General features: G+C 56.6%; 7 protein-coding genes across 7 annotated transcripts; 5 read left to right on the top strand and 2 right to left on the bottom strand.

Moving 5' to 3' along the window:
- Nucleotides 1–122: 122 nt before the first annotated feature.
- Nucleotides 123–5,335, bottom strand: SPBR_00028 (myb and hsa domain containing protein; the record flags this gene model as incomplete). The annotated part of the gene is made up of 4 exons (XM_040758349.1): nt 123–1,850; nt 1,918–4,942; nt 5,044–5,196; nt 5,274–5,335. The coding sequence occupies 4 exons, from the start codon at nt 5,333–5,335 to the stop codon at nt 123–125; spliced, it is 4,968 nt and encodes a 1,655-aa protein (XP_040618178.1).
- A 909-nt stretch (nt 5,336–6,244) lies between these two features.
- Nucleotides 6,245–7,360, top strand: SPBR_00768 (g-patch domain containing protein; the record flags this gene model as incomplete). Its single annotated transcript, XM_040759087.1, has 1 exon — nt 6,245–7,360. The coding sequence occupies one exon, from the start codon at nt 6,245–6,247 to the stop codon at nt 7,358–7,360; it is 1,116 nt and encodes a 371-aa protein (XP_040618177.1).
- Nucleotides 7,361–8,626: 1,266 nt separating this feature from the next.
- On the top strand, nt 8,627–10,550 carry SPBR_00372 (alpha-glucosidase; the record flags this gene model as incomplete). The annotated part of the gene is made up of 2 exons (XM_040758691.1): nt 8,627–9,156; nt 9,230–10,550. 2 exons carry the CDS (start codon nt 8,627–8,629, stop codon nt 10,548–10,550), a joined length of 1,851 nt encoding a protein of 616 aa, XP_040618176.1.
- Nucleotides 10,551–11,616: 1,066 nt separating this feature from the next.
- Nucleotides 11,617–13,452, top strand: SPBR_00408 (uncharacterized protein; the record flags this gene model as incomplete). The annotated part of the gene is made up of 4 exons (XM_040758727.1): nt 11,617–11,721; nt 11,859–12,345; nt 12,419–13,170; nt 13,234–13,452. 4 exons carry the CDS (start codon nt 11,617–11,619, stop codon nt 13,450–13,452), a joined length of 1,563 nt encoding a protein of 520 aa, XP_040618175.1.
- Nucleotides 13,453–14,216: 764 nt separating this feature from the next.
- SPBR_00922 (uncharacterized protein) lies at nt 14,217–15,074 on the top strand (the record flags this gene model as incomplete). The annotated part of the gene is made up of 1 exon (XM_040759241.1): nt 14,217–15,074. The coding sequence occupies one exon, from the start codon at nt 14,217–14,219 to the stop codon at nt 15,072–15,074; it is 858 nt and encodes a 285-aa protein (XP_040618174.1).
- A 329-nt stretch (nt 15,075–15,403) lies between these two features.
- On the bottom strand, nt 15,404–16,024 carry SPBR_01029 (uncharacterized protein; the record flags this gene model as incomplete). The annotated part of the gene is made up of 1 exon (XM_040759348.1): nt 15,404–16,024. One exon carries the CDS (start codon nt 16,022–16,024, stop codon nt 15,404–15,406), a length of 621 nt encoding a protein of 206 aa, XP_040618173.1.
- A 1,408-nt stretch (nt 16,025–17,432) lies between these two features.
- SPBR_00090 (Lon-like ATP-dependent protease) lies at nt 17,433–21,061 on the top strand (the record flags this gene model as incomplete). Its single annotated transcript, XM_040758410.1, has 2 exons — nt 17,433–20,822; nt 20,897–21,061. The coding sequence occupies 2 exons, from the start codon at nt 17,433–17,435 to the stop codon at nt 21,059–21,061; spliced, it is 3,555 nt and encodes a 1,184-aa protein (XP_040618172.1).
- Between the last annotated feature and the right edge of the window lie 3,755 nt (nt 21,062–24,816).

The following is a 24,816-nucleotide window of genomic DNA, read 5'->3' as shown; positions in this document are numbered from 1 at the left end:
AAAGATTAAAAATATAAAAGCCAAATACGTGGCTAAAGAATGTACTACAACATACAAGGCACGATATGCCTCATGCTTAACCGTGCAACTCCCTAAAAAGACTCCCTGCTGACACCCTTGTTCTAGCTCGACGGCGTCTGGGCGCTGCCATTGGGCACAGCGTTGTTGCCATTCGCCTGGCGTGCCAGCTGGGCTGCTTGGTGTTGTTGCTGTTGCTGGGCAAGCAGTGGAGACGCGGCAACATTCGACGGCGATCCGGCCGAGCCCTGGCCCTGGCCCTGACCCTGACCCTGAGCCTGTGTTTGGGCTTGCAGCTGTGCTTGCTGGGCAGCTTGAGCCGCTTGTGCGGCTTGCATCTGCGCGACCTGGGCCGCCTGCACAGCCTGCGCTTGTTGTGCGGCCTGTGAGACGTGGTGCTGTGCCGACGCGGCTTGCTGCACCTGCTGGGCCTGTTGGGCTCGGAGCAGCTGCGCGTACTGCCGCGGGCTCGTGCCGGCCAGTGCCTGCTGCGGTCCGCCGCCCGCCGCCGAGTGCATGGCGCTAGCACGCTGCATCATCATAATCTGCGAGTAGTTCTGGATGGCCATCGTACGAGCCTGCTCTGCAGTCAGGCTCGGGTTTTTGGCACGGAAGCCGTTCTCCAGCTCGCGAATCTGCGCCATGATGTTGGGCGGGAGGGGCGATTGGGCCGGCATCGCTGGGCGCGGCGAGGGCGAGTTGGCCGCCATAGGGCCACCCATGCCCATTCCGACACCCACAGGGCTGCCCATGGGCGCGCCGTTGGCAGTGTTGAACTGGCCGGCCATGCCCTGGCCGTTAGCCATAAAGTTTTGCTGGTTGTTCATCGGTCGGATGCCGGTCGGCGAGCCTTGGAGCACAGACGGCGCCTTCACCATGGGCTGGCCCTGTTGCGCCAGCTGGGCCTTTTGCGCCTGCTGTGCGGCCGCTTGCTGTTGCTGCTGTTGCTGCTGGGCTTGCTGGGCCTGCTGGGCCTGCTGAGCCTGCTGAGCCTGCTGAGCCTGTTGCTGCGACTGCGGCGTCTGCGACTGTGCCTGTGCCTGTTGCTGCGCTTGCTGCTGCATGTGTTGTTGCTGCAGCAATAAGATCTGCTGTTGCTGTAGTTGGTGTTGCTGCTGCGGGGTGAGGTGTGGAGAGTGTTGGCCCTGCTGGCCAAGTTGGGCGTGTTGAGCGAGCGGTGTGTGCTGTTGGGTGTTCAGTACGTGTTGCGGTTGCTGTTGTTGCTGATGCTGCTGTTGCTGCGCCAGTTGTTGCATCTGCAGCTGCTGCAACTGCTGGTGGTGCATCTGTTGCTGCAGATGGTGCAGTTGCTGCTGCTGTTGTTGTTGCTGCTGCTGCTGCTGCTGTTGCTGGTGATGCTGTTGGTGCTGCTGCACTTGGTGTTGTTGCTGCACCTGTTGCTGCTGCTGCTGCTGCATCTGAACGGCCCGTTGCTGGTCCTGGATGCGCCGAGCCTGCAGGACAAGGTTAATGTCGGGCTGGCCACCCTGCGCAGCCTGTGCTTGCGCCTGCGCCATGTGGAGTCGTTGTTGCGCCTGCAGGGCTTGCTGCAGCTGGGCCTGTTGCACGCTTGTCATCGGGACGGGCGTGCCAGCGCTGTTCATCGCAATGTGTGGCAGGCCCTGCATGGGGTTCGCCGGGCTCTGAATGGGCATCCGCGGCCGCGGCTGCTGCGGGTTGCGCATGGGGACGCCGTGCGGCGCAACCGGCACGTTCGGCCGCGCAGCCATGGCCATGCCATTCGCGGCGGCCATCTGTGCCGCGACTTGAGGCGGTACGCCAGGACCGGCTACAGCCATGCCCTGGTTCTGCTGGCGAGCCATCAACTGGTTCTGCAAATATGTATGTTAGGTAAGTCCAAAGCACTTTCAGAAGAGGGCATCGGAATGAAAATCGTACCTTGCGGTGCATCTCCGACTGCCGCTGCGTAAACTCGGCCAGGCGTTCAGCCATCCGCTGGTCGCGCTCAGCTCGCATTCTGCTGTACTCCCGCGGTGACTTCATCGCAGGGCGCTGCTGAGGCGGCTCGTTTGATTTCCGGGTGGCCACAATGGCTGCCTGCTGCTGCTGCTTGTGCTGGATGGCCTCACGCTTCTTCGCGAGCTTCCGCATGGCTTCAAATGTCGCCAGATGCCTCTGGTTGCGGTGACGCTCTACCCGCATAGCAAGAGTAGGTCGACGTCTTTGCACTGGTGTCGGGGGCGGTGGTGCTGAGCCGCTACTGCCATTGGTCTGCGCCGCCGCTGCGGTCGCGGCTGTGGCTGCGGCTGCGGCAGCCACAGCCTTTTCGTTCGCCTCGCGGATCGCTTTCTGCGCACCGTCAATCCGTGACTGGTAGATTTTGAAGTATGGCGACCGCGATGCATCACTGGGGAAGCCCTCGAGGCTGACCCACCGCTCGAAGCATTCCCACGCCGTGCGCCGCTCGGCTCCTGACGCAAAGAGCGACTTGGGGGCAAGAAGGCTCGCCGTCAACGCCCAGTTGTACGAGTACTCGCGCACGAGCTTCTTCAACTGATCGTCGTCCGCCACGGTCCATTGCGATGGTGGCCGGTACTCATAGAATCCAGGCATCGGCATCGGATATTCAGACGGAGGGCGAAACTGGTGACCAGCGTGCAAGCGCTCACGCATCGTCTTCAGATTCGGGTCGAACAGCCCGACAATGTTGTCAGCTGCAGCTGTGTTGCGCGTCGCTTTCTTGTCGGTCGCTCCGCCGGCTGGCGTCTCGTCCACAAATTCCTCGACATCGTCATCGTCGTCCTCGTCGTCAATGGCATATCGGCTCTGTTTTTGGAGCAGTGGTCTCCGCTTAATAACAATTGGCGTCTCAATGTACTTGCTGACGGGAACGACAGGGCGGCGCCAAGCGGCATCTGGATCTTGATCCTTGGACGTCAGGTCGGCCTTGGGCACTTCGAGGGGCGAGCCATACATGGGCAGTTCGGCAAGGAGGCGGTCAGAGGACACAGACGGGTTGAGTTCGAAGACGACTGCGTCGTCTTGCAGGGCGAAAATGGCAGAGGGCGCCACGGTAGTCGCAAACGGAACAACAGCTTCCGTGAAATCACCGTCGTCGACCAAGTCCACTTCGTCTGCGTCAAGACCAGCCGCCGCGTCCCGAGCTTCGTCCGCGTGCGCGGCATCAATCATAGCATTGCCAATCATCTGCAAGTCGTCCGTCTCAGCGCTGCGCCGCGGCGGGATGCGGGCAACGACCTGCAGAGCTTTCCGTTGCTCGGGTGTTGCGTGGACCCATTCGGCACAGGCAAAAGCCAGACGGCGAGCAGCCGAGTGCTTCCACTTGCGTTCTTCCCGAAAATCGGTCCGCATCCACTTCAGCTCCTGCAGCATCACATCCCAATGCGACTTTTGTCTCACGGGCTCCTGGGCGCGCTTCGGCTGGCGCAGTGACCATTTATCCTGCTGCTGAAGATGATAGACGCGCTTCAGGATCTTGCACGATTGGTTGTCGAAAATCGATGCTTGGCTGTCGGCACTGGAGATGGTCTTCCGCGCATGATGCACTAACTGATCGAGGTTCTTAAGCCACTTGGAGTTTTGCGCAAACGTCTGCACGAAGAGCGGGGTGAAGTAGTCCTCGGCGAACAGGTTCTCCGACTTGGCGAGGTTGGACGGGACGATCGTAGTCTCGGGCTTGCTCTTCTTCTGCTTGCCGAACAAGACCGTCGGCGCCTTTCTCTTGCTGTCCTTCCGAATGTCCGCCACTACCAGATCGCCGAGGGTATGATTCTCGCTTGCATCGCCGGTCGATGGCTTAGGCGTCGGGAGAGTGGCGAGAACAGAGGGGCTGGCAGCCCCGTGGACGTAGCCCGCTTGGCCGTTCACGTGGTTCAATGCGGACGGCCTCGACTCCGTTGTCGGTCTGGTTAATGCCGAGCTGGTCGCGTCCGTCGTTGCCGGTGCTGGCGCTGGCTGCGACGCAGCTTCTTTTTTTGCAGGATCCTCAGTCGTCTCATCCACATCCATAGCCTGCGATGGAGTTTGAGTGGCTGCCGCTGGGGTTGTCGGCTGTGCTTGTGGTTTTGTCTTGTTTGCGTCCCTGCTGGTCGCTGCTTGGCTCTCACCAGCCGCAGCAGATTCCTGGAGCAGTTGTGCCTCGACGGTAGCGTCGCGGGCCCCGTCGGCAAGATTCTGATCCTCCGTCTTCCCCTGGCTGCTGCGCAGTTCGGCCTTTTCGTCGCTTTCGGCGTAGGACTCGTTCTCGTTATCGGGGCTCGTGTTTACTGACACGTCGTGTACCGCGGGCGTCGTGGCCGTCTGGGCGATAGAGTCAGGCGACGAGGGAATGTCGCCAGCCTTTGCCGCATCGCTGGCAGCATTGTCAGGCGAGTTGGCGGGCTTCGCGTCCGCGCTGTCCACATCCATCGCATCTTCGTCCCGTGGCGCAAACGCAACTGCGGGTGCTGCCGGTGTCGTTGGTGCTTCTGGTTTCGTGCCGTTCACTACCGGTTGGGTCGTCGCCGTCTCTGCTGCCAAGGCGGGTGATGCCTTGCCATCGTCCGGGATGCCATCTGGCCTCTGGCCGTTCAGAGCCGCCAAACCGGCTGTTGTCTGGGGAGTTAACAAAGGTGTCCTGGATTGAGAATCCGCGCCCGTTGGTGATGCCGATGCTGGCAGTGTCCCCTGAACCGGGGACCGGCGTTGTGTGGCTGCATTCTCAAGAGCATCCTGGACATTGCGACCGCTTGTTGACGCAAGATGTGATTCGGGAACGGTGGTCGAGGGAGCGTCGTGATCTTGTGTCGTTGGTGTCGGTGGCGCGCCGTTTTCGACGGTGGGTCGCGTGTCAATGCCTGCTTCCTTCAGGTAGGGAGCAGACGCGGATGCAAAGAACTGCTTGAGCGTCTCAAGGTCGGGCTTTTGTCGTGTCGGGATACGCGCGTCGCTGAGCGGACGACCTCTGCAAACGGACGTGTTAGTTGTGGGCGCGTGGGAGCGGCACAGGGCCGACGCGTGCCGGAAACATGCAAACAACGGGGGATATGCGAGAGGGACACGTACTGTAAGATGTCTGTGTCAAGCAAGAATTTTGTTTCGCCGGTGGTGGATGGCGGCGCGTCGACGTCGAATTTGTTTAGATTGAGGGCGCCATCGCCATCGGTCGCGACAGCGTAAAGTTCGCGCAGCTTGCGTTTGCGCGATCGCACGATTGAGCTAAAAATCATCAGCACGACATGAGCGATATCAAAAAGACGAGAAAAATTCGCGCTTTCGAATGAAATCGGTCGTACCTATATTCTGCCCGCTTTAATCGCAGAAGCTCGAGGCGGTCGGCGAGTCCGACCTCAGTCATGGCATGAGTAGGTGCGACATCCGTTTTCGACGAAACGAAATGTCGAAACAAGCTGAGAAGAACCAACACAGTCGTTTGCCGCGATAAAAAATGATGAAAAGGACTCTGTTGGTGTGTTTTGGGTCGATTTCTGTTTTTATTCGAGTTCGTGATGTTTCGCTTTTGGGGCGATAAATTTTTCAAAAGTTGCCTGGGAACGTAAAGTTCAGGTGCGTTTTCGCAGTAAGTCTGGGGTGAACTTTGAGATAGCGGGTTAGTCGGGGGTAATGGTAAGGATGAATTGTCCTCAGTAGGCAGTGTTTGGTGGTTCTGGTAGCCTAGTGGCGCCTTCCTTCTTCACGTCTGTCCCTTGGAGGAAAGGAGCGAAAGATGGGTTTTTTCGATTTTTTTTTTGCTTTTCTTTTTTCTTTGAGAGCCCCAGTATTGAAAAGTGGGGCGACAGGATGAATGACTATTATTGGGCAGGTGCGCTTTGCTAGGACAAGAGATGATCCCCAAAAAAATGGAAAGCTCAGAAAAGGGGTGAATTTGGCAGGGGAAAGCGTTGGACTCGCTGGCTGGCTGCGCACAGATAGTGTTATCGGCAGGACGCGCATTGGTTCGGCTCAGCGTCGTCCAGGGAGGCACCAGGCCTAGAGCCTACCTGGCCTAGTTGATGACTCTAACAGGTTTTATGCGACAGGGCGCTGAGAAAGGTCGCCTTTGAGGGTTGCTTTGGGAGATACGCGTAGGACTAATCTGGAAGTACGAAAATGACTAAGCACAAAAATCCACTTCTCTTAAGCCACAGTGTGGCTAGTAAATGGACAGCCTCGTCCACCGTCCACAGTATTTTATGAAGTTGCAGTCCACCGCCAAATGAGCCGTCTACCTGCAACTATTTCCCCTCTCAGTCACAGCAACGCCACCATGTCAGCACCAGAACGACCAGAGGCGTCACGAATCGCAATAAAGTTCGGCGGTGTATCAGCGATTACAAACAAGAAGCCAAAACGCCCGCCACCACCGTCATCCAGCCTGGGGAAGCGGCAGCGGCCGAGTCACGGTTTAGGCGGGAACTCGGACTCCGAGTCAGAGGAGGATGCTCCCAAGCACGGCCGGCACGAGCGCATCACGGCATTTGGCGACAACGGGGCCGAGCTCGCCACAAGTACCAGGGGCGAGCGGGACGATCGACGAGCTGCAAAGCGCGGGCCATTGACGATTGAACGACAGCCCAACCGTGACTGGAAAAAAGAGGCCCGGTCGCGCAACCAACGCAGTGGTCGGCCATCGGAACCGCAATCAACAAGTGCACCGGGAGATGGTACTCGGAGCGATGTTGATCCAGCAGACCAGGATAAACCGATAAAGTGGGGCCTGACCATTACAAAGACGACATCACCAACGGAAGGCGAGGCAGCTGGACAGGACAACACAACGGCGAACGGTCGCGCAGACACCCCGACCCGTGACATAACGAGGGGTACACCTGAAGCTCCTGGGGACAAGGAGGCGCAGACGGAGAAGGCGGCCGTCAAGGCACTGCTGGGCGAAACGATTGACGACAAAACAAAAACCCGGCGCGTCATCGAACGGTCCGCAAACGTCACCGAAGATGACGTTTTCGCCCGTGACTTTGACGACGCACCAGACGTGTCGACGCTGGAGGAGTACGAGGAGATGCCGGTGGAGGAGTTTGGCGCTGCGCTCCTGCGCGGTATGGGCTGGGACGGCAAAGACCGCGGCCCCAAGGTCAAGCAGGTTGTCAGACGACCAAACCAGATGGGCCTGGGTGCGAAGGAGCTCAAAGGTGCAGAAGATCTCGGCGGCTGGAACCACAAGTCTGGTACCAGCGGCAGCTCGGGATACCGAAAGGAACGACCCCCGAGGCTGCATGACTACCGCCGTGAAGAGGACAAGCGTCGAGAGAAGCGGGAGGAGCGTTACCGGGACAGCTACAAGGCTGAGCGGGATCGCGAACGGGACGATCACAGAAACCACTACAGCAGCAGTAGCCGCCACCGCAGCCGACATGATCGGTGAAAGACTTCGTCCGAAACGGGTAGAAGATGCAGTTCTCGGGGCTGGCGGGGCGCCGTTCCGCCACGTTGGCTGCTTTACCTACGTGAACTGCTCCCGGCAGTCGGATACTCCGACGAATCGTCTGCACTCGAAACCTTGACAAGTCTTCTTCCGATACGTGTCCGGCCTGTGACTACTCTAGCGGCGAGTTCTGCTTTCGGTTGGCTTCCATCCGGAATCTACACAGCAAACAGATGTAACGAACACGCGACCGTCGGGTCACGTTGGGCGATGACGCTCGCACGAGGCATGACAGCTGACTCGAACGCCATCCTCTCCTCTGTTACACTTGTTGGGGGCACGTACAGGTCCAACTGCAACCTTCCATCACTTTCACACAACCACGACACTATCTTTTATAGCATCAAAGCGACCATAGAATAGCGAATTCAAACGCGCCCGGAATTTTGCACCGTCCGAGTTATGCGTTCTCACAAGCCAATATCCACATGTACGACATCCAATGGGGAGGTAAGCTACGGCTTTCATCATGTCATCATGTTGTATTTACACTTGCCGTAGTTCGTCGATTTGCTCGGCGGCAGTCGCATAAGCAGTTTCAGTGCCTCCACAGCCTCTAAATTGGCAGTTGGAGCGAGAAATTTAGCGAGTTCACAAGGGCACACTGGCACAGTCAGGGGCCGCAGTTGGCTAAAACTGCTCTACTGCCCGCTAAAACCTACCGGTTTGAATCCAACATGCTGTCCTGGCCATTGCCGCCGGATCGCGGGACCCCGTACTCGGCCCTTCCCCCGCGCAAGGGAAGGGTGTAAGTGGGTGAACTCGCCCGATTCGCCGACACCCACCCTCGCTACCTGCTCTTGCGCATGCGTACACGTTTACTCCACGCTCCGCCAAGCCAAGGCAAGACAGCCAGTTGGGCTGAGCATGTATCAGGCTGCAAGTTTTGGCTCGGGTGACCTGCCTTTTCATGCACAACCCCCATCTTTTGTTTGTTCCGCCAATCGAGATCGTGAACGTCTGGTTGTACCCTCTTTTACCCCAGAATACCATACAAAACATTGGCAGAAAGAAAGACAAAACCTATATAAGTTGCGGGCTCGGTCCTGTCCGTTCAGCTCCCGGCATACCACCAGAAAGTCAAGACGAAGCTGCTGCGTTTGGATCGCATGTGGTCCTCTCACGTACCTTCCTCAAATACTTGTTTTCGATTGTCGCTTACATAACAACCCGAGCCGTACGCCGACACCTCTGTGAACACCCAACATGGCCGCACCTTCCCCGTCGAGCGATGCCTGGTGGAAGGAAGGCACTGCCTATCAGATCTACCCGGCCAGCTTCAAAGATAGCAATGGCGACGGCCTGGGCGACATTGCTGGGATCCTCAGCAAGGTCGACTACCTCAAGGATCTCGGCGTCGACATCGTGTGGGTGTCACCCATGTTTGAGAGTCCACAGATCGATATGGGCTACGACATCTCCAACTACGAAGCGGTACACGCGCCGTACGGCACCATTGAAGACATGCAAGCACTCGTTGATGCCTGTCATGCGTGCGGCATGCGATTGATCCTCGATCTCGTCATCAACCACACGTCAGCCGAGCATGCATGGTTCAAGGAATCGCGGTCTTCGAAGGACAATCCGAAGCGGGACTGGTATATCTGGAAGCCGCCTCGGTACGCCGACGATGGAACTCGGTTGCCCCCTACCAACTGGCGCAGCTATTTCAGTGGCAGCGCGTGGGAGTGGGACGAGCACACCCAGGAGTATTACCTGCACCTGTTTGCAAAAGAGTATGTCTTTCTTTGTTCCTTTTTCTGAAGGATAGACCGTATGACGCGGCCACAGCCACGGCTAACAACGAAGGATGCCCGACTTGAACTGGGAAAGCGCCGAGACACGCCATGCCATCTACGAGAGCGCCATGCGCTTCTGGCTGGACAAGGGCGTCGACGGCTTCCGCATCGACTGCGTCAACATGTACAGCAAGCGCGTCGGCTTCCAAGACGCGCCCATCGTCAACGCAGACGTCTTCGAGCAGCCAGCCTGGTCCGAGTACGCCAACGGGCCGCGCATGCACGAGTTCTTGCGCGAGATGAACCGCGTTGTGCTTAGCAAGTACGACACACTGACCGTCGGCGAGCTCCCACACACGCCCGACCCGTGTCATGTGCTTCGGTACGTCAGCGCCGCCGACAAGCAGCTGAGCATGGTCTTCCAGTTTGACATTGTCGACATTGGTCAGGGCGCCAGCGACAAGTACCGCTTCGAGGAGTGGAAGCTGCCGCGGCTCAAGGCCACCGTCGCCAAGTGGCAGCAGTTCATCGAGGGCACTGACGGGTGGACGACGGCATTTTGCGAGAACCACGACCAGGGTCGCTCCGTGTCGCGCTTTGCGTCCGACGCACCGGAGCACCGCGTGCACTCGGCCAAAATGCTGGCTCTGATGCTGGCCGCGCTGACGGGCACCCTCTTCATCTACCAGGGCCAGGAGATTGGCATGATCAACGTGCCCACCACGTGGTCCATTGACGAGGACTATAAGGACATTGAGAGCGTCAACTTTTACCACACGGCGGCCACGGTGGCGCGCGAGAAGTTTGCCGGTGATCCGGAGACCATCCGGCGCGAGATCGAATACGTCAAGCGCAGCATTCAGATCCTTGGCCGTGACAACGCGCGCACCCCAATGCAGTGGGATGCTTCGAATAAATCCGCCGGCTTCACTGACCAGCCTGAAAAGGCCTGGATGCGCACGCACGACCTGTATCCGGAGATCAATGTGGCCCGACAGCAGGGCGACCCAGACTCCGTGCTCAGCTTCTGGAAGAGTATGCTGCGCTTCCGCAAGGCCCACGCCGATCTCTTCGTCTATGGAAACTTCCGGCTGTACGAACCTGAAAACGAAGAGACATTCGTGTTCGCCAAGACGACGGCCACGCCGGGAGCTGGCGGGGCTGGTGCCGGTCAAGCAGCAGTCGTCGTGCTCAACTTTACAAGTGAAAATCAGGTCGTCAACCTGCCACCCGCAGACGACATTGGGTCCCTCCGGCTTCGGGTTGGCAACTACACCGACACTGCGACGACCGAAGTGGAGCGCAAGTCCAGCAACAAGAGCTGGCAATTGACACTTAGACCGTGGGAGGGTCGTCTGTACATTTCGGAAGAGGAGGCCTCGAAACCATAAATATACCCAGTGCGAAAACTAGATTGGATACGAGCATTAGTACGACTTGGGTGATGGGATTTGTTGGCTTCTCCGAGAAGGGGAGACTTGTACGAAGGTAAAAGGAGGCACGAAGTAGAATAAAGAGGCAAAGGTTTTGTTTCGAATCAGCCTGTTTCATTATGTACTCTTTTTTTAAAGAAAAAAAATGAGAGGAAATATATCAAATATTTTAGCTAAACCCCCAACGAAGAAACAGCAACTTTTACTTGCATAAAGTAACTTCTCAAGTCAAAATCGAGAACAAGATCTCGCGGAATAACACGAAATCAACCTTTTGCATGCAACCAAGATAGCCCCCAGGCAGCCATATAGGAGAAAGCCGTTCTGATCGTACTCCGTACAGCCCGTGCACCAGCCTCGATACCAACCCCCTTCCCACCCCCCACTCACCAATCACGGCCCCTTGCACCAAATGGGTCGTTGTCACCCAGCTTCGCAGAAACTGTGCTTGTTTTTGCAGGTAGTCTTTCGGTGGTCGTTAAAAGGGGCCAAATGCATGTGAAGTTTGGCTTCTGCTTCTTTTCTTGGAGAGCACTTTTTTTAGTGGGGTGCCCCTTGTGTCTAGGTGGGGTAGCTTTGCCCTGAATTGGCCAAAAGACGGCCCAAAGAGGGAACTGTTACCCCTGGCCACCTTGTGCTTCTTGACCACCTTTCGCTCAACATTTTTGGCAGTGACGGTGTGCAAGCCGTTCGTTCCTACAGGGGCGGCCAGGCGAGGGGAGAAAGAGCCACCCCTGACCTGTTTCTGGAGCTCTTTCCCTTTGGCGGCGTGTGTTGGTGCGGCACAAGCGTAGCACTACCCTAACTGCCAATGTCTGTGCTTGCGAGGCGGTCAGGGCCACTTGGACGATCTGGAACTGGAAACCACCAACGCCGATTTTCTCACTTGCTCTTTCCCGCTCGCTCTTTCTTTTTGCTCCTTCGCATTTCCCCTTCTTTGGTTTATCCTTCCTCCTCCCACCTCATCCCCATCCCCTCTGTTCGCCAATTGACTGCACAATTGCCTGCAGCACACTCGTCCATCATGTCGAAAACCGGAAGCGAGTCGAGCTTCGAGTTCATTGTGACTCCGAAGCCCCCGGCTCCCACCTTTAAGACGGCCGAAGACTGCGGTGTCCCCACGACCAAAGTGAGTGACGAAGCTGCACGTCAAAAGCTCCATGCTTGCTGCCGACCCATCGAGGGCCTTCTGTTGGGCCATCGCTATAGATGTTGAACAGGAGCAAGCTCAATGGCCTCTAAACGAACCTCTACTGACCCCTCCAGTCTGCCACCATCAATAATCCCCCCCTTCCCGCCGACGGCGCCGGCAATGAGAGCTTCTCGTACACCCTGATCATCTCGGTCCTTGTCGGCGTCCCTACCTACCTGGCTTGGAAGCTCGGTGGTGGCCTCAAGACCACCATCTTCTTCGCCCTCTTCACCACCATCCCTCTGCTAGGCAGCTACTGGATCCTCATCTCGACGCTTAGCCCTCGTGCCAACGAGAAGGCCAAGCTCCCCGGCCGCCCCATTGAGCACTACCTCACCTTCAAGAAGCCCGCCGACCAGGCCAAGTACCATGGCAAGACCAAGATCGCCATGGAGACGTTCCACGAGATGTACTTTGACGGCGACGTCGATTTCAACGGCGACGCCCTGGAGGTCATGGAGTACCGCCACGACTGGGCCTCGTTTAACCTCACTGTGCACCTGATCAAGTACTTTTTGTTCGGCATGATCCCCGAGCTCCTGCTGCACACCAAGAGCCAGGGTGGGTATTGCGCGCTCCTGCTACTGGCATTTCCGTCGTAACCTGGTCGTTTACCTCTGCTAACACACTCCAGACGAGGAGCAGGTCCGCGACCACTACGACCGCGGCGACGACTTCTACGCCTGGTTCCTCGGCCCGCGTATGATCTACACCTCTGGTGTGATCTCCGACCCGACCATCGAGGAGTCCCTTGAGCAGCTCCAGGACAACAAGTTGGCCATTGTCTGCGAGAAGATTAACCTGCAGAAGGGCGACGCCCTGCTCGACATTGGCTGCGGCTGGGGTACGCTGGCCCGCTTCGCCTCCGTCAACTACGGCGCCAACGTCACCGGTATCACTCTCGGCCGCAACCAGACTGCCTGGGGTAACAGGGCTCTGCGCGAGGTTGGCATCCCCGAGGAGCAGAGCAAAATTCTGTGCATGGACTACCGTGAGATCCCCGTCCCCGAGGGCAAGTACAAGAAGATTACCTGTCTCGAGATGGCCGAGCACGTCGGTGTGCGCCACTTTGGCGGTTTCGCCCGCCAGGTCCGCGACATGCTTGACGACGATGGCGTCTTCTTCCTCCAGATTGCCGGTCTCCGCAAGTTCTGGCAGTTTGAGGACTTCACTTGGGGTCTGTTCATGAACAAATACGTCTTCCCGGGCGCCGACGCCTCGACACCCCTGGGCTGGGTCGTTGACCAGCTCGAGGGTGCCGGCTTCGAGATCAAGGACATTGACACCATTGGCGTGCACTACTCCGCCACCCTTTGGAGATGGTACCGTAACTGGCTCGGCAACCGTGACAAGATTGAGGCCAAGTATGGCAAGCGCTGGTTCCGCGTACGTCTCCCCGCGTTTGTTGCACAATTCCTAGTATATGGACACATCGCTGACAATTCGTAGATCTGGGAGTTCTTCTTGGCCTATTCGACCATTGCGTCTCGCCAGGGCTCCGCTACCTGCTTCCAGATTGTGCTGGTCAAGAACATCAACTCGACCCACCGCATCAACGGTGTCCCCTCGCAGTTCGGCCTCTCTGGCGCGGAGGCCCACACCAAGGCTGATCTTTCCGCCTGGGCCAAGACCGAGGCCGCCAACTTCCCGTACGCCACTGCCCAGTAAATACGCAGCGAGTATTTCGGGGGGTGACAGCTCGGATTGGTAGAAGGTTGAAGCCCGTGGAAATATCAATTGTGGGCCCGGCCTTTCCCGAACATGACGGACAGCAAGAGCAGTGAGGCTCTTGCACGTACGTGTAGACATATTGCCGCAGCAGAAGTGCCATGCCGTTGCTACACGTCCGCGGATTTCTCATCCTGCAAACAGACAAGAATCAACAAGGAGAGAGAGAAACAAAAGACAAGAATTACGGCGGGAGTACGAGCGGGCACGATTGTGCTTCACAAACTAAAACGAAGGGTAGAAGGGCAACGTGGAGGCAGAGCCTGAGCAAAGTATGCCAGAGCGTACGAATATGAAGGGAGGCTTGTTATGCCAGCGCGCATTGGGCAGCGCGTGCGCCATTATTTCCAAACATTTTCGATAGTGGATTTGCAAACGGTTACGAAGTATTGACACGAAATCGATATGGGAGTAATAATAGAAAAAGGGATGGTTATGAAAAGTGGCGGTGGATTAATTACCATGTAGCAAGAATTTCAAAATCGAGTCAATTTGGCTTGAACGAGTGGAGTTGATGTTTTCCAGTGAAGCTTGTGCGGCCTGGGGTGCTTGGAGCCCTGTAAAGTGGTACCTGATCCAGACTAAAATTAGCCACGGCTTGGAGAGCCCGACGCGCCAAAACACACGCATCATCATTTGACGTATGAAACATCCTCCTCTGCACATCGGTTCACAACGCCAGCAGAACAAGTCCTACAGATGGAATGGCTGCAGCTTGGAGACACAAACGGATCGTCTGCTATGTCAGCAAAGCAGCATCTACACATATCCTCCCCGGCGTCCGACCAAGAGCGGCCTCCATAAAAGTAAGGGAGTCGCTTCCGCGCTCTCAATCGACAGCATCGCCGCCGCGGCCGCTTATCTACCCCGACCAGCCGCGGTCTGTAAAGCACAACGACCTGTCGTCATTTCTCCGCTATGCTGAGCGCGCTGGGCTGGACACCGGGTCGACGACCTATGTAGGCACACACTATGAGTACACCGTGGCCGACCACCTGGCGCCGTTGGGCTTTTCACTGCGGCGCGTCGGCGGCGCATCGGATCGTGGCATCGACTTACTCGGCACATGGGCGCTACCCATTCCCCAAAGTACCTCGGAGCCATCCCAGGAACCTCTCCGGGCGATCGTCCAGTGCAAGGCAGGAGCCGGCCAACGCGTCGGCCCGCACCTCGTGCGTGAGCTGGAGGGAGCGTTCATCGGCGCACCCGTGGGCTGGCGGTCACGCGTTGGCAACAGCGATAGTTTAGGTGGACACGAAGGCGGAAACGGAAATGGAAGCTGCCTGCCCGTCATCGGGATACTTGTGACCGAGAAGCCGGCCACAAAGGGCGTCCGGGACGCGTTGTCGCGCAGCCGCTGGCCCATGGCCTACATATACTGCGCAAGCGCGGGCCACGTGCGACAAATGCTCTGGAACCAGCAGGCGGAAAAGACCTGTGGTCTGACTGGATTGGGGGTCACACTTCGGCACGCTTCCGACGAGTACGAAGGCGCTTATGCACACATTGTCCTTACCTGGCAGGGTAAGCCACTTCCGGCTGCCACCGAGCAAGACTCATGAGCGGTTGTTTATTGCATAAGCTGGCGCTGTGATAATCTAATCATTCTCCGGAAACGGTGTCGGACTGTCTGGCGGTGGAAAGCGGGCACAGAAAACAAACAGCCGGCATCATTCGCAGATGGATCGAGGATCTGGATGGCACAAAAATTCGCAAGACTACCAGTCTCAGGCCGATTTCCACCGCTACCTTCCCTACTCTCTCAAAATAATCAAGGGCCGGTGTGTCCCTAGGAAGCTTGACCAACGCCAAAAGCACTACCCCATTCGCCCTGACGGCCTTCTCTTCGTGCCGCAAGTCGCTGCCGGTCCATTTGCTCACGAGACTGCGCCTAGTCGTCCCAGATGGCTTTCTTGGCGCGGTCGGCCTCTTCCTGCTGCTTTTTCTCGGCGGCCCGGCTATCCTCGCGGCGTTTACGCTCGGCCTCTCGCAACGACTTTTCGTATGCCCTTTGCTCATCGGTCATCCGCGGTGCACGGATGCCCAGAGCGCCGGCGATCAGCCGCCGTGCCACGGCATCCGTCTTTTCTGGACGACGCTCCGGCCCTTCATTGCCGCTGCCAGCACTACTAGATGGTCCCGAGTCGTTCCAGTTGGCTGACAGTGGTGTGTTGCCGCCGAACGTTGTCGGCCTGGAGGACGAGCTGTGATAGCTGGGCGTGCTGGGCGTGGGTGGCGGTGCTGTTGTGCCGGCCGGTGGTGTCTTGGTAGGCGGCGTAGATGCGGGTGCTGAGTCGTCATTGTCATCTGACGACACTTCCTCGTCCTCCCACGAGTCGGCCACCTCCTGCTTCTTTTTCTGTTGCTTCTTCTGAGCGATCGCCGCAGCGACTGCCTTTGGTTTTGATGCTGCCGGTTTGCTAGCAGCGTCGGCCGAGTTGCTCTTCTCCGAGTCGATCGTCAGCCTACCAACGGACGAATCGAGGTCAGCCGCTCTGTCTTTGGGTGCCATGATGTTTGTGGTGTTGGTTTGCGAGGACAAAGAAAAAGTAAGTTGTCGGAGGTGGAAGCCCAGTTAACACGAAGCTTTCAAGCTCGGGCAATTATGTATCATATAATTTTTTTTTTTTTTGGCTCTCCAATTGCTGCCAGCCTTTGGTTTTTTTCCGCCCTTTCGCTTGACCTATGTCAGAACGGCAGAGCTTGAGACAACGGTCTGGATGCAAAGGTAAACTGGTTTGATGGGCGCTCGTGATCTTGGCGCGGCTCTAATCGAGATGATTGACAGTCTGCCAGGGGTCGCAGGGATGTTGTGCAAGATGATGGAGAGTTCCTTCTAGAACTGTTAGCATTTGGACAGAGAGCATGAGTGGTGGCTCGTCCAGTAACGACGTTGGGAAGGCGCAAAACGCAAGACAGTGGAGGTTGGTCGTTGCCTCATGTCTTCTTTCCTCTTTCTTGTCAATGGTTTTGTATGCAGAGTATTTACAGGCGGGGCAGGCGCAATGTAGAGAGCTCCAATCGTAGCGTCGTTCCTTCCCCGCGAACTCTGCGCACCATGGCTTCGCGCCTGCCACAGTGGGTGTTCTCTGCCTAGTAAGCGGGCTGCTCCAGCCGCTCGGTTATACTGATATCGCCGTAGCGGGCTCCGCCGAATCTCAGGAACTGTTTCTCTGGGCTCATGGTCGCCTCATTTCCCCCGGGTTTTCGCGATCTGCTATTTTTTGAATATCTCGGAGTCATTTCATGTTGGTTATCAAAAACCATGTTGGACTCAGCTGCTGTTCTGTTTGTCGTAGCCAACTCTGTGGTATCGCTCTGGTCACGTGAGCTCCTGGATGCCCCTTCCTGTCTTGTTCTGACGATCGAACGACCTGTTGACATCCAAAATCGTTAAAATAATAAAACTCTCGTCATCGTCTTCATTTTCCCTTCTTCCTTGCCTCACCACAGGACGCGCGTGACAGTTGCCTGCGCTCAACCACCGCCATTTCGGAGCTTGGCGGCTAACAGTGGCTCCAGCTCGGTTTGTATTATTAAGGCGATAGCGCTCACTCACAGTGGCAGCCGGCGATAGCGGAGCCCAGACCTGTCGCCACGGCTCAGGCCAGCAAAACGGGAAAAAAAGTCGGCTTCGCTCAACTTCCACGGCACTATCCAGTGCTTCCCACAATCGAACTCAGCCTTCTACCTCGAGCACCAGCACCCGTTCCCATCTCCTCGTCCACGGCGTGTACGAACGGCGGCCCGGAGCTGTATATCCTCTTTCTTCGTTTGCTCGTGTTTTTTTCATTCATCCACCAATTTCGTTTAGTTTCTTCTATTCCCCTTTTCTCTTTCTACGGACGGGATCTGCTTGTGGCCGTTTGATTTCTCAGCCGAGCCCTCGAGCTCACTCTCCCACCCATTGACCGCCCATTATGCTTCGACAACATGCCTCGCGGCATCTCCTAGCCAACACTGCGACTCGCTGCGCCCGGCCTGCTCACATCCGCCTTCTCTCGACAACACCCTCATCCTCGTCCCGACCACGGCTAGCTACCGCGCCATTGTCATCACGCCTCTCACCACAGGCCACGGCCCTCCTCATTTTCCCCCGGACGCCGTCGTTAAACGCGGCACCCTTCTCAACATCGCCCACCCAGCTAAAAAAGGAGCCGCGTGGGTTTTTCGACGCCGCCGGCAACGCAGAAGAAGACGCCAAGAAAAAGGCGAAAGAGGAGGAGGGAGACAAGGACAAGGCTGACCAGAGCAAGTCGACCGAGGTTGAGGCAGCAAAAGACTCTGAGGCTGAGCCGTCCAAGACCGAGTCAGATTCCAAGTCGGCTTCCAGCAACCAGGAATCTTCCTCTGACGGCAAGCCAAGCAGTGCAGCCTCGTCTGGCGGCGCGGCTGGCAGCTCTTCCGGAAGCGATGGCGGATCGAGCGATGGCGGTAAGAAAGGCCGCAAATCGAATGCCGACAAGGCCCTCCAGAAGCCTGTTGTACCCGAGGTGTACCCCCAGGTGATGGCCATTCCTATCGCGAAGCGACCACTCTTCCCTGGCTTTTACAAGGCTATCACTATTAAGGACCCCAACGTTGCCAGCGCCATCACCGAGATGATCAAGCGTGGTCAGCCGTACGTGGGAGCCTTTTTGTTCAAGGACGAGAACGCCGACGACGACATAATACACAAGGCGGACGATGTCCATGATGTGGGTGTCTTTGCTCAGATCACCAGCGCGTTCCCGCTTCATGGCGAGGGCGCCACAGGTCTCACGGCCATCCTATACCCACACCGCCGTATCCGCTTGTCGACCCTCATTCCGCCAGGGTCGGGGAGCAGCATTGGTGTTAGCGAAGCGAGTGTCGCGGACGCCGACAAGACCGATTCCACCGACCTGGCGGACGGGGGCCCGCCCGTCCCGGAACCTATCCCTGCGAAACCGACTGACGAGGAGGCGCAGCGTGAGAAGAAGGGCGACGTTGTGGCCAGCTTTGAGGAGGGCGCTGTGACGGCTAACCCCAAGCGCGACGCTCCGGCTGTCCAGAAACAAGAGTCACATACCGCCCAGTACGAGCCTACGTCCTTCCTGCGCAAATTCAATGTGAGCCTCGTCAATGTCGAGAACCTCACCGAGGAGCCGTTTGACGCCAAGAGCCCTGTTATCCGCGCCGTGACCAACGAGATCGTCAACGTTTTCAAGGAAGTCGCGCAGATGAACAGCCTGTTCCGCGACCAGATCTCTACGTTCTCCATGAGCCAGTCGGCCGGCCATGTGACGGCCGAGCCTGCCAAGCTGGCCGATTTCGCGGCTGCCGTGTCGGCGGGCGAGCCGGCCGAGCTGCAAGAGGTGCTGTCGAGCTTGAACGTCGAGGAACGCATGCAAAAGGCGCTCGTCGTTCTCAAGAACGAGCTGATGAACGCCCAGCTGCAGTCCAAGATCACGCGCGAGGTTGAGAGCAAGATCACCAAGCGCCAGCGCGAGTACTGGCTGATGGAGCAGATGAAGGGCATTCGCCGCGAGCTGGGCATTGAGTCTGACGGCAAGGACAAGTTGGTGGAAAAGTTCAAGGAAAAGGCCGACAAACTGGCCATGCCCGACGCCGTCCGCAAGGTCTTTGACGACGAGATCAACAAGCTGGCACACCTCGAGCCGGCTGCATCCGAGTTCAACGTGACTCGCAACTACCTCGACTGGCTCACGCAGATTCCCTGGGGCCAGCGGAGCGCCGAGAACTTTGGCATCCACAATGCCGTTACCGTCCTGGACGAGGACCACTATGGCCTTAAAGATGTCAAGGACCGCATCCTGGAGTTTATTGCCGTTGGCAAGCTCCGTGGCACGGTCGAAGGCAAAATTCTATGCTTCGTGGGCCCGCCCGGTGTCGGCAAGACGAGCATCGGAAAGTCTATTGCACGCGCCCTTAACCGCCAATACTACCGATTCAGCGTTGGCGGTCTGACGGACGTCGCCGAGATCAAGGGCCACAGACGAACGTACGTCGGTGCCCTACCGGGCCGCGTCATCCAGGCGCTGAAAAAGTGCCAGACGGAAAACCCGCTGATCCTGATTGACGAGATTGACAAGATCGGCAAGGGCTACCAGGGTGACCCGTCCTCGGCGCTGCTTGAGCTTTTGGACCCGGAGCAGAACAGCTCCTTCCTGGACCACTACATGGACGTCCCCGTTGACCTGTCCAAGGTTCTGTTTGTCTGCACAGCCAACATGACCGACACGATCCCCAGGCCACTTCTGGACCGCATGGAAGTTATCCGGCTGTCGGGCTACGTTGCAGATGAGAAGATGGCGATTGCCGAGCGCTACCTGGCACCTGCCGCGAAGGAGATGGCCGGCCTGAAGGGTGCTGATGTTACGCTCAGCCAAGACGCCATTGACGAGCTCATCAAGTCGTACTGCCGCGAATCGGGTGTACGCAACCTGAAGAAGCAGATTGAAAAGGTGTACCGCAAATCGGCCCTCAAGATTGTCCAGGACCTTGGTGATGAGCCATTACCGGCTGCTGCCGCCGCCCAGGAGGCGCTTAACAAGGAAAAAGACGATACCGAGCCTGTCACCGCTGCCGATGAGACAGCGGCATCCGACGTGGCTTCAGAGGACGATACGGGCTCGACGACATCCGCAACATCGGACACGAGCGAGTCCACCGCAGCCACCGAGACATCCGAGGACAGCACGGCGGCGACAAGCAATACCACGACAGACAAGCCCCGGAAACCGTTGGACGTGCCCGAGTCGGTGCACGTCGTCATTGGCCGCGAGAACCTCAAGGACTACGTGGGTCCTCCGGTCTTCACGTCAGACCGCCTGTACGATGTCACGCCGCCCGGCGTCACCATGGGTTTGGCGTGGACGCAGATGGGCGGCGCCGCCATGTATGTGGAGACGATCCTGCAGTCGGCGCTGCGGCCGAGCAGCCGCCCGTCGCTTGAGATTACGGGCAACATCAAGCCCGTGATGAAGGAGTCGTCTACGATTGCCTACTCCTTTGCCAAGGCCATGATGGTCCAGGAGTTCCCGGACAACCACTTCTTTGACAAGGCCAAGCTGCACGTGCACGTGCCTGAGGGCGCTGTGCAAAAGGACGGCCCTTCAGCTGGTATCACGATGGCCACATCGCTGCTCTCGCTGGCGTTGGACCACCCGATCGACCCGACAGTGGCCATGACGGGCGAGTTGACGCTGACAGGCAAGGTGCTGCGCATTGGCGGTCTGCGTGAGAAGACGATTGCAGCGCGGCGGGCAGGCTGCAAGATGATTGTGTTCCCCGAGGACAACATGTCGGACTGGCTGGAGCTTCCTGAGGTACGCCGTATCCCCCCTCCGTGAATTCTTTAAAGCGTCTATTTTCTTTTGGTGTTCCCCGCTAACAATTCCAGAATATCAAGGAAGGCATTGAAGGCCGCCCCGTCAGCTGGTACTCGGACGTGTTTGGCATCATCTTCAAGGACGTTGACCGAGAGCAGGCCAACAAGTGCAAGATCTGCGAGTGGAAGAAGCTGCACGACAATGAAGACTCGAGCAAGAAGGACGAGGAAGACTAAATGACGAGAAATTTTCCAACCAAAAAAAAGAAAAAAAAAGAAAAGAAAAAAAAGACAGAAAAGAAACCGGACGAAAAAGCGGGGTGCGGGGCGGGTTTATGTCTGTCTTGTGTATGAGTAGGTAAAGCGACAGTGAATTTGGGGGCCAGGGGCAGAAACGGATCTGGGGTTGATGAGGTCTGATGGAGTGTAAAAAGGGGATAGCATGTTGCTGCACTTGTCTGTCTTGCATCTCTCCAACTCTTTACATCTTCCTTGGCATTTTTCATTGGGCGGCATCTCCATTTGTCCATACATCTGTACTTTTGCATATTGTGCATCCAGGCCGCATGTGGGCGGCCACTCTCTTCAACTTAAATTTGGCCAGCAGAATGGTAGCTGGCTGGGAGCAAATTTAAATGCTCTAGCACGAGGCACTTTTGTGGGATTGTATTTTGGAATTTCTTTTTCATTTTAATTCTTCTTCGGTTTATTTTTTGCCATACAGCATCGTCGAAACTTGACGGACGACTCTCCCCTTACATACCAATAGAAACAAAAACAACTCCTGTACAAGACTTTATCTAGCTAGTACCAATAAAATGCACTTCTTCGTCTCAGATTCGTTTCTTTCTTTGTCGTGAGCCGCCATGATGCTTTGCCTCTAGAGGTCCTTCACAAGACCGGCCATGGATGCTAGCATCTTCTAGACAAGTAGCACAGGGCTTGCACAGCAGGCGGACCATACAACTTACAACTATCTTACTTTTATTATGCTCAATACTTATAAAACACTAGTCCGAGGGCTTGGTCGTGTGTTTTTGGCCATTAAACAATTGTACAGAATATAATTTTCATAAAATGCGTTCAGGAAAAAAAAGTGCCCAACCGTAATCGCGCATAACAAATGGAGTCAACTGCAGCCTGACGTTCATATCTAAAACCTGATCTTAAATAGCCATAAGGAAGCTACGCCTTGGCACACTTCTTTGTCGCTTCGCCAGTGCCCTCGCATCATTGTTTTGCTGTGTTGTTCTTTCTTGACGCGGGGTGTCGTTGGTTCCTAAAAACAGCGCTGTCAGCGGGAGCGTCCGCCAATAACAGCGGATCATAATGGTTCGCTCCGGGGTACGGGGCGGTACTTAACGTGCAGCAGGATGCCCCCAATTTTGACGCTATTGTCCCACCAGTTGCATGTACCCCGGTGTCCCAGTTTGCTGGTGCAGCATTTTCGCCCGTTCGTTGCCGTCGCCTGGCTGGCACTAGCGGCCGCGGCGTCGTTGGCGCTAGGCTGTTTGGCTGTGTCCTAAGAGGAGTTGTTCAGGGCTTCAACGCCAACGAAATATGCAGGGCTCGCCATAGCCGTAAGATACATCGTAAGGCCGCAACGGTGCTCGTTCTGTCCCCTCTCTGGCGGCCGTCACCCCAGTGGTGCTTTTACACGTGTGCGGGCTCCACCCCACCTTTTAACCACCGCGAAATGGTTCATTCCTCCCCAACCCCCTGTCGTCTCCTGCTTCTTGCTAGTTGTGGCTCCGTTGTGCCTTGTCCCTTGGTCTCATTTTTCATGACCTCTCCCCAGCCTTTTTCGTCTTTCCAACAAAAAACTCGTGCGTAAAAAATATTTGGGGCGGGCCGAGCGAGTATGTTGTCTCTGTGCTCCGTACGACGTACTTTTTGTCATACACCATATGCCGTATGACTGCTTGCGCCCTCGGACTGTGTTTTGCGAGCAGAAGGCGAGCGAGACAATGTGCAACGGAGCCAGGCGCCTACATGGATCCCGGCCAGCCATGGCCCGGGTGTGGTCACGACATGCGTCGTCCCGGGCAAGATACAGTACCCTGTGCCCGTATGTTGTGCACTGTGCGGTTATCTTACATTGAGAAAATGGAACCCGGCAAGCCCAGGAATTGGTGTTGCATCGCACTTGCTGTTCTCGCTTCGCCGACCGACTTGATGTTTGTTCCTTCTAGCCAGCCTCTTGCCAACCTCTTTCCGTTGGCTCCTGCCTCCTGCAGCAACTGAACTAGGAAGGATGGGGTCGGTAATTACGAGCGAAACAGGAATAGAAGGGAAAGTGCAGAGGGAAAGGGGAAAGAACATTCCACCGACAAAATTCTCAATGGGCCATTTGAAATGGGTTCGCAAATGCCGTACCTTCCCTTTTATGGTCTCATTTTAATGCTGCCATTGTCGTGACTCCTTTTCTGTTTCTAGCTTCCTCTTCACTCGAATCCTTTCCACTTTCACATTCTCATTGCCAGCACCTCTTCCTCGCACCCGTGATATCTCCCTCCTCAACTGCTGCGTGTCTCGAGCTTTGATGGCTTCCTGTAACTCCCGTCCGCCAATCCGCCGCTCGCATCTCACCTTTTCTCCGCTTACTACCCGACTTTTTAAGCATTATCTCCATTTTCGATTTTTTTTTGTTCACACCCATCCATCTCTCGCGCGGTACATTGGCACATTGGCTAACGCCCCACGGTTCGCGTCCGCCCTGCATTTTCTGAGCTTTTGAGCGTATCGATCTGCCACTCAATATTACGTTTTGGGATTTATATCTGCTCTTGTGCTCTTTTGATCGATTTGACCACACCCCGTTTCTGTACATGTCACCTTCTTTTCGGTCCCATTGCCCCTTGCCCTTCTCCCCCTTCTCCCCAATCACTCTTGTTTTTGGTTGCCTTGAAGGCTTGAATGCATTTCTGCCCAAATTGTGATTTACGATCTCTGGTACGAATTACCTGTACGGAGTACTCCGTACGCGCACCACCTGCAGTACGCCCGCAGCCCCATCTTTTGCACGGCCGAAGCGAGACATATACGACGGCAAGGCGCGTTTGAGCACTTCCAATCCCTCCCACGACTATCTCATCGACTGGTCGTGTTGCTCCTGTTCGCCAGGCATCCGCAGCTTAGCGGCCCCAGCCAAGGCGGTCTTCGCATCAAACAACCAGGCAAGGCGAGACCCGTGGCCGTTTGGCCGGCCTTTGCAACCCGTCATCGAGCACCAGTCGATTTTGCAAAGTACGAGCGGGCGGTGCACGCCCTACCTTACCGGCCGACCAGCCTGATTGTCGTTCTCGCAGAATGACACCTTTGTCTTGCTCTCGGATGAAAGGCACGAGACAAGCTTGAAGCACACGAGCGAGACAAAGTGTGAGAGGGAGCCAAAAGAGAGATATAGTTGGCGCCAACAGCTCCAGTCTTTTCGCGCCCGGTTTGCGAAAACCAGGCCCAAGCTCCTGTGCGCTGCTGCACGAACACACACCCCTGTCGATTTTCCACTTTGTCAACCCCGTTTTCTGCGCGCCAGCCGAATTGAACAAAAGCAAAAGCAAAAGCTGTGAAGACGGAGGCCGTCTTGTTTTTCACCGACAAGGTAAAAGGCACGACCTGCCAGTGCCGTTTTGCAACGACCAACCGACATCTTTATATTCTGATTCTGTCTCAGAGACATACCTAAACACCTCTCTTCTCACCTTGGGGCCTGTCAACATCCATACAGAGCGATAAAGCAAAAGCACGCTGCACGCTTCACGCGAGGAAACGTCCGCCGCACCTTGCCGATTTTGCGACCTGCGACGACCCCATATATCTGCACCTAATACACCCCCTTTTCACCGCCGCCATTTTCGCACAACTTCAAAACCTGTCGGTCACCGCGTCTTGCTGCTGCCCCAGGATCCCCTTTTGTGACCTTCTTTATAGGTTGCTTTTGGTGCAGTGATTTTCTGGCTGATCACCAACCACCAGTCGGAAATGCCATTATC

This window comes from Sporothrix brasiliensis, assembly GCF_000820605.1.
Source record: "Sporothrix brasiliensis 5110 chromosome Unknown Cont19, whole genome shotgun sequence".
NCBI lineage: Eukaryota > Fungi > Ascomycota > Sordariomycetes > Ophiostomatales > Ophiostomataceae > Sporothrix > Sporothrix brasiliensis.
This window is presented reverse-complemented; position numbering and strand designations above follow the sequence as displayed.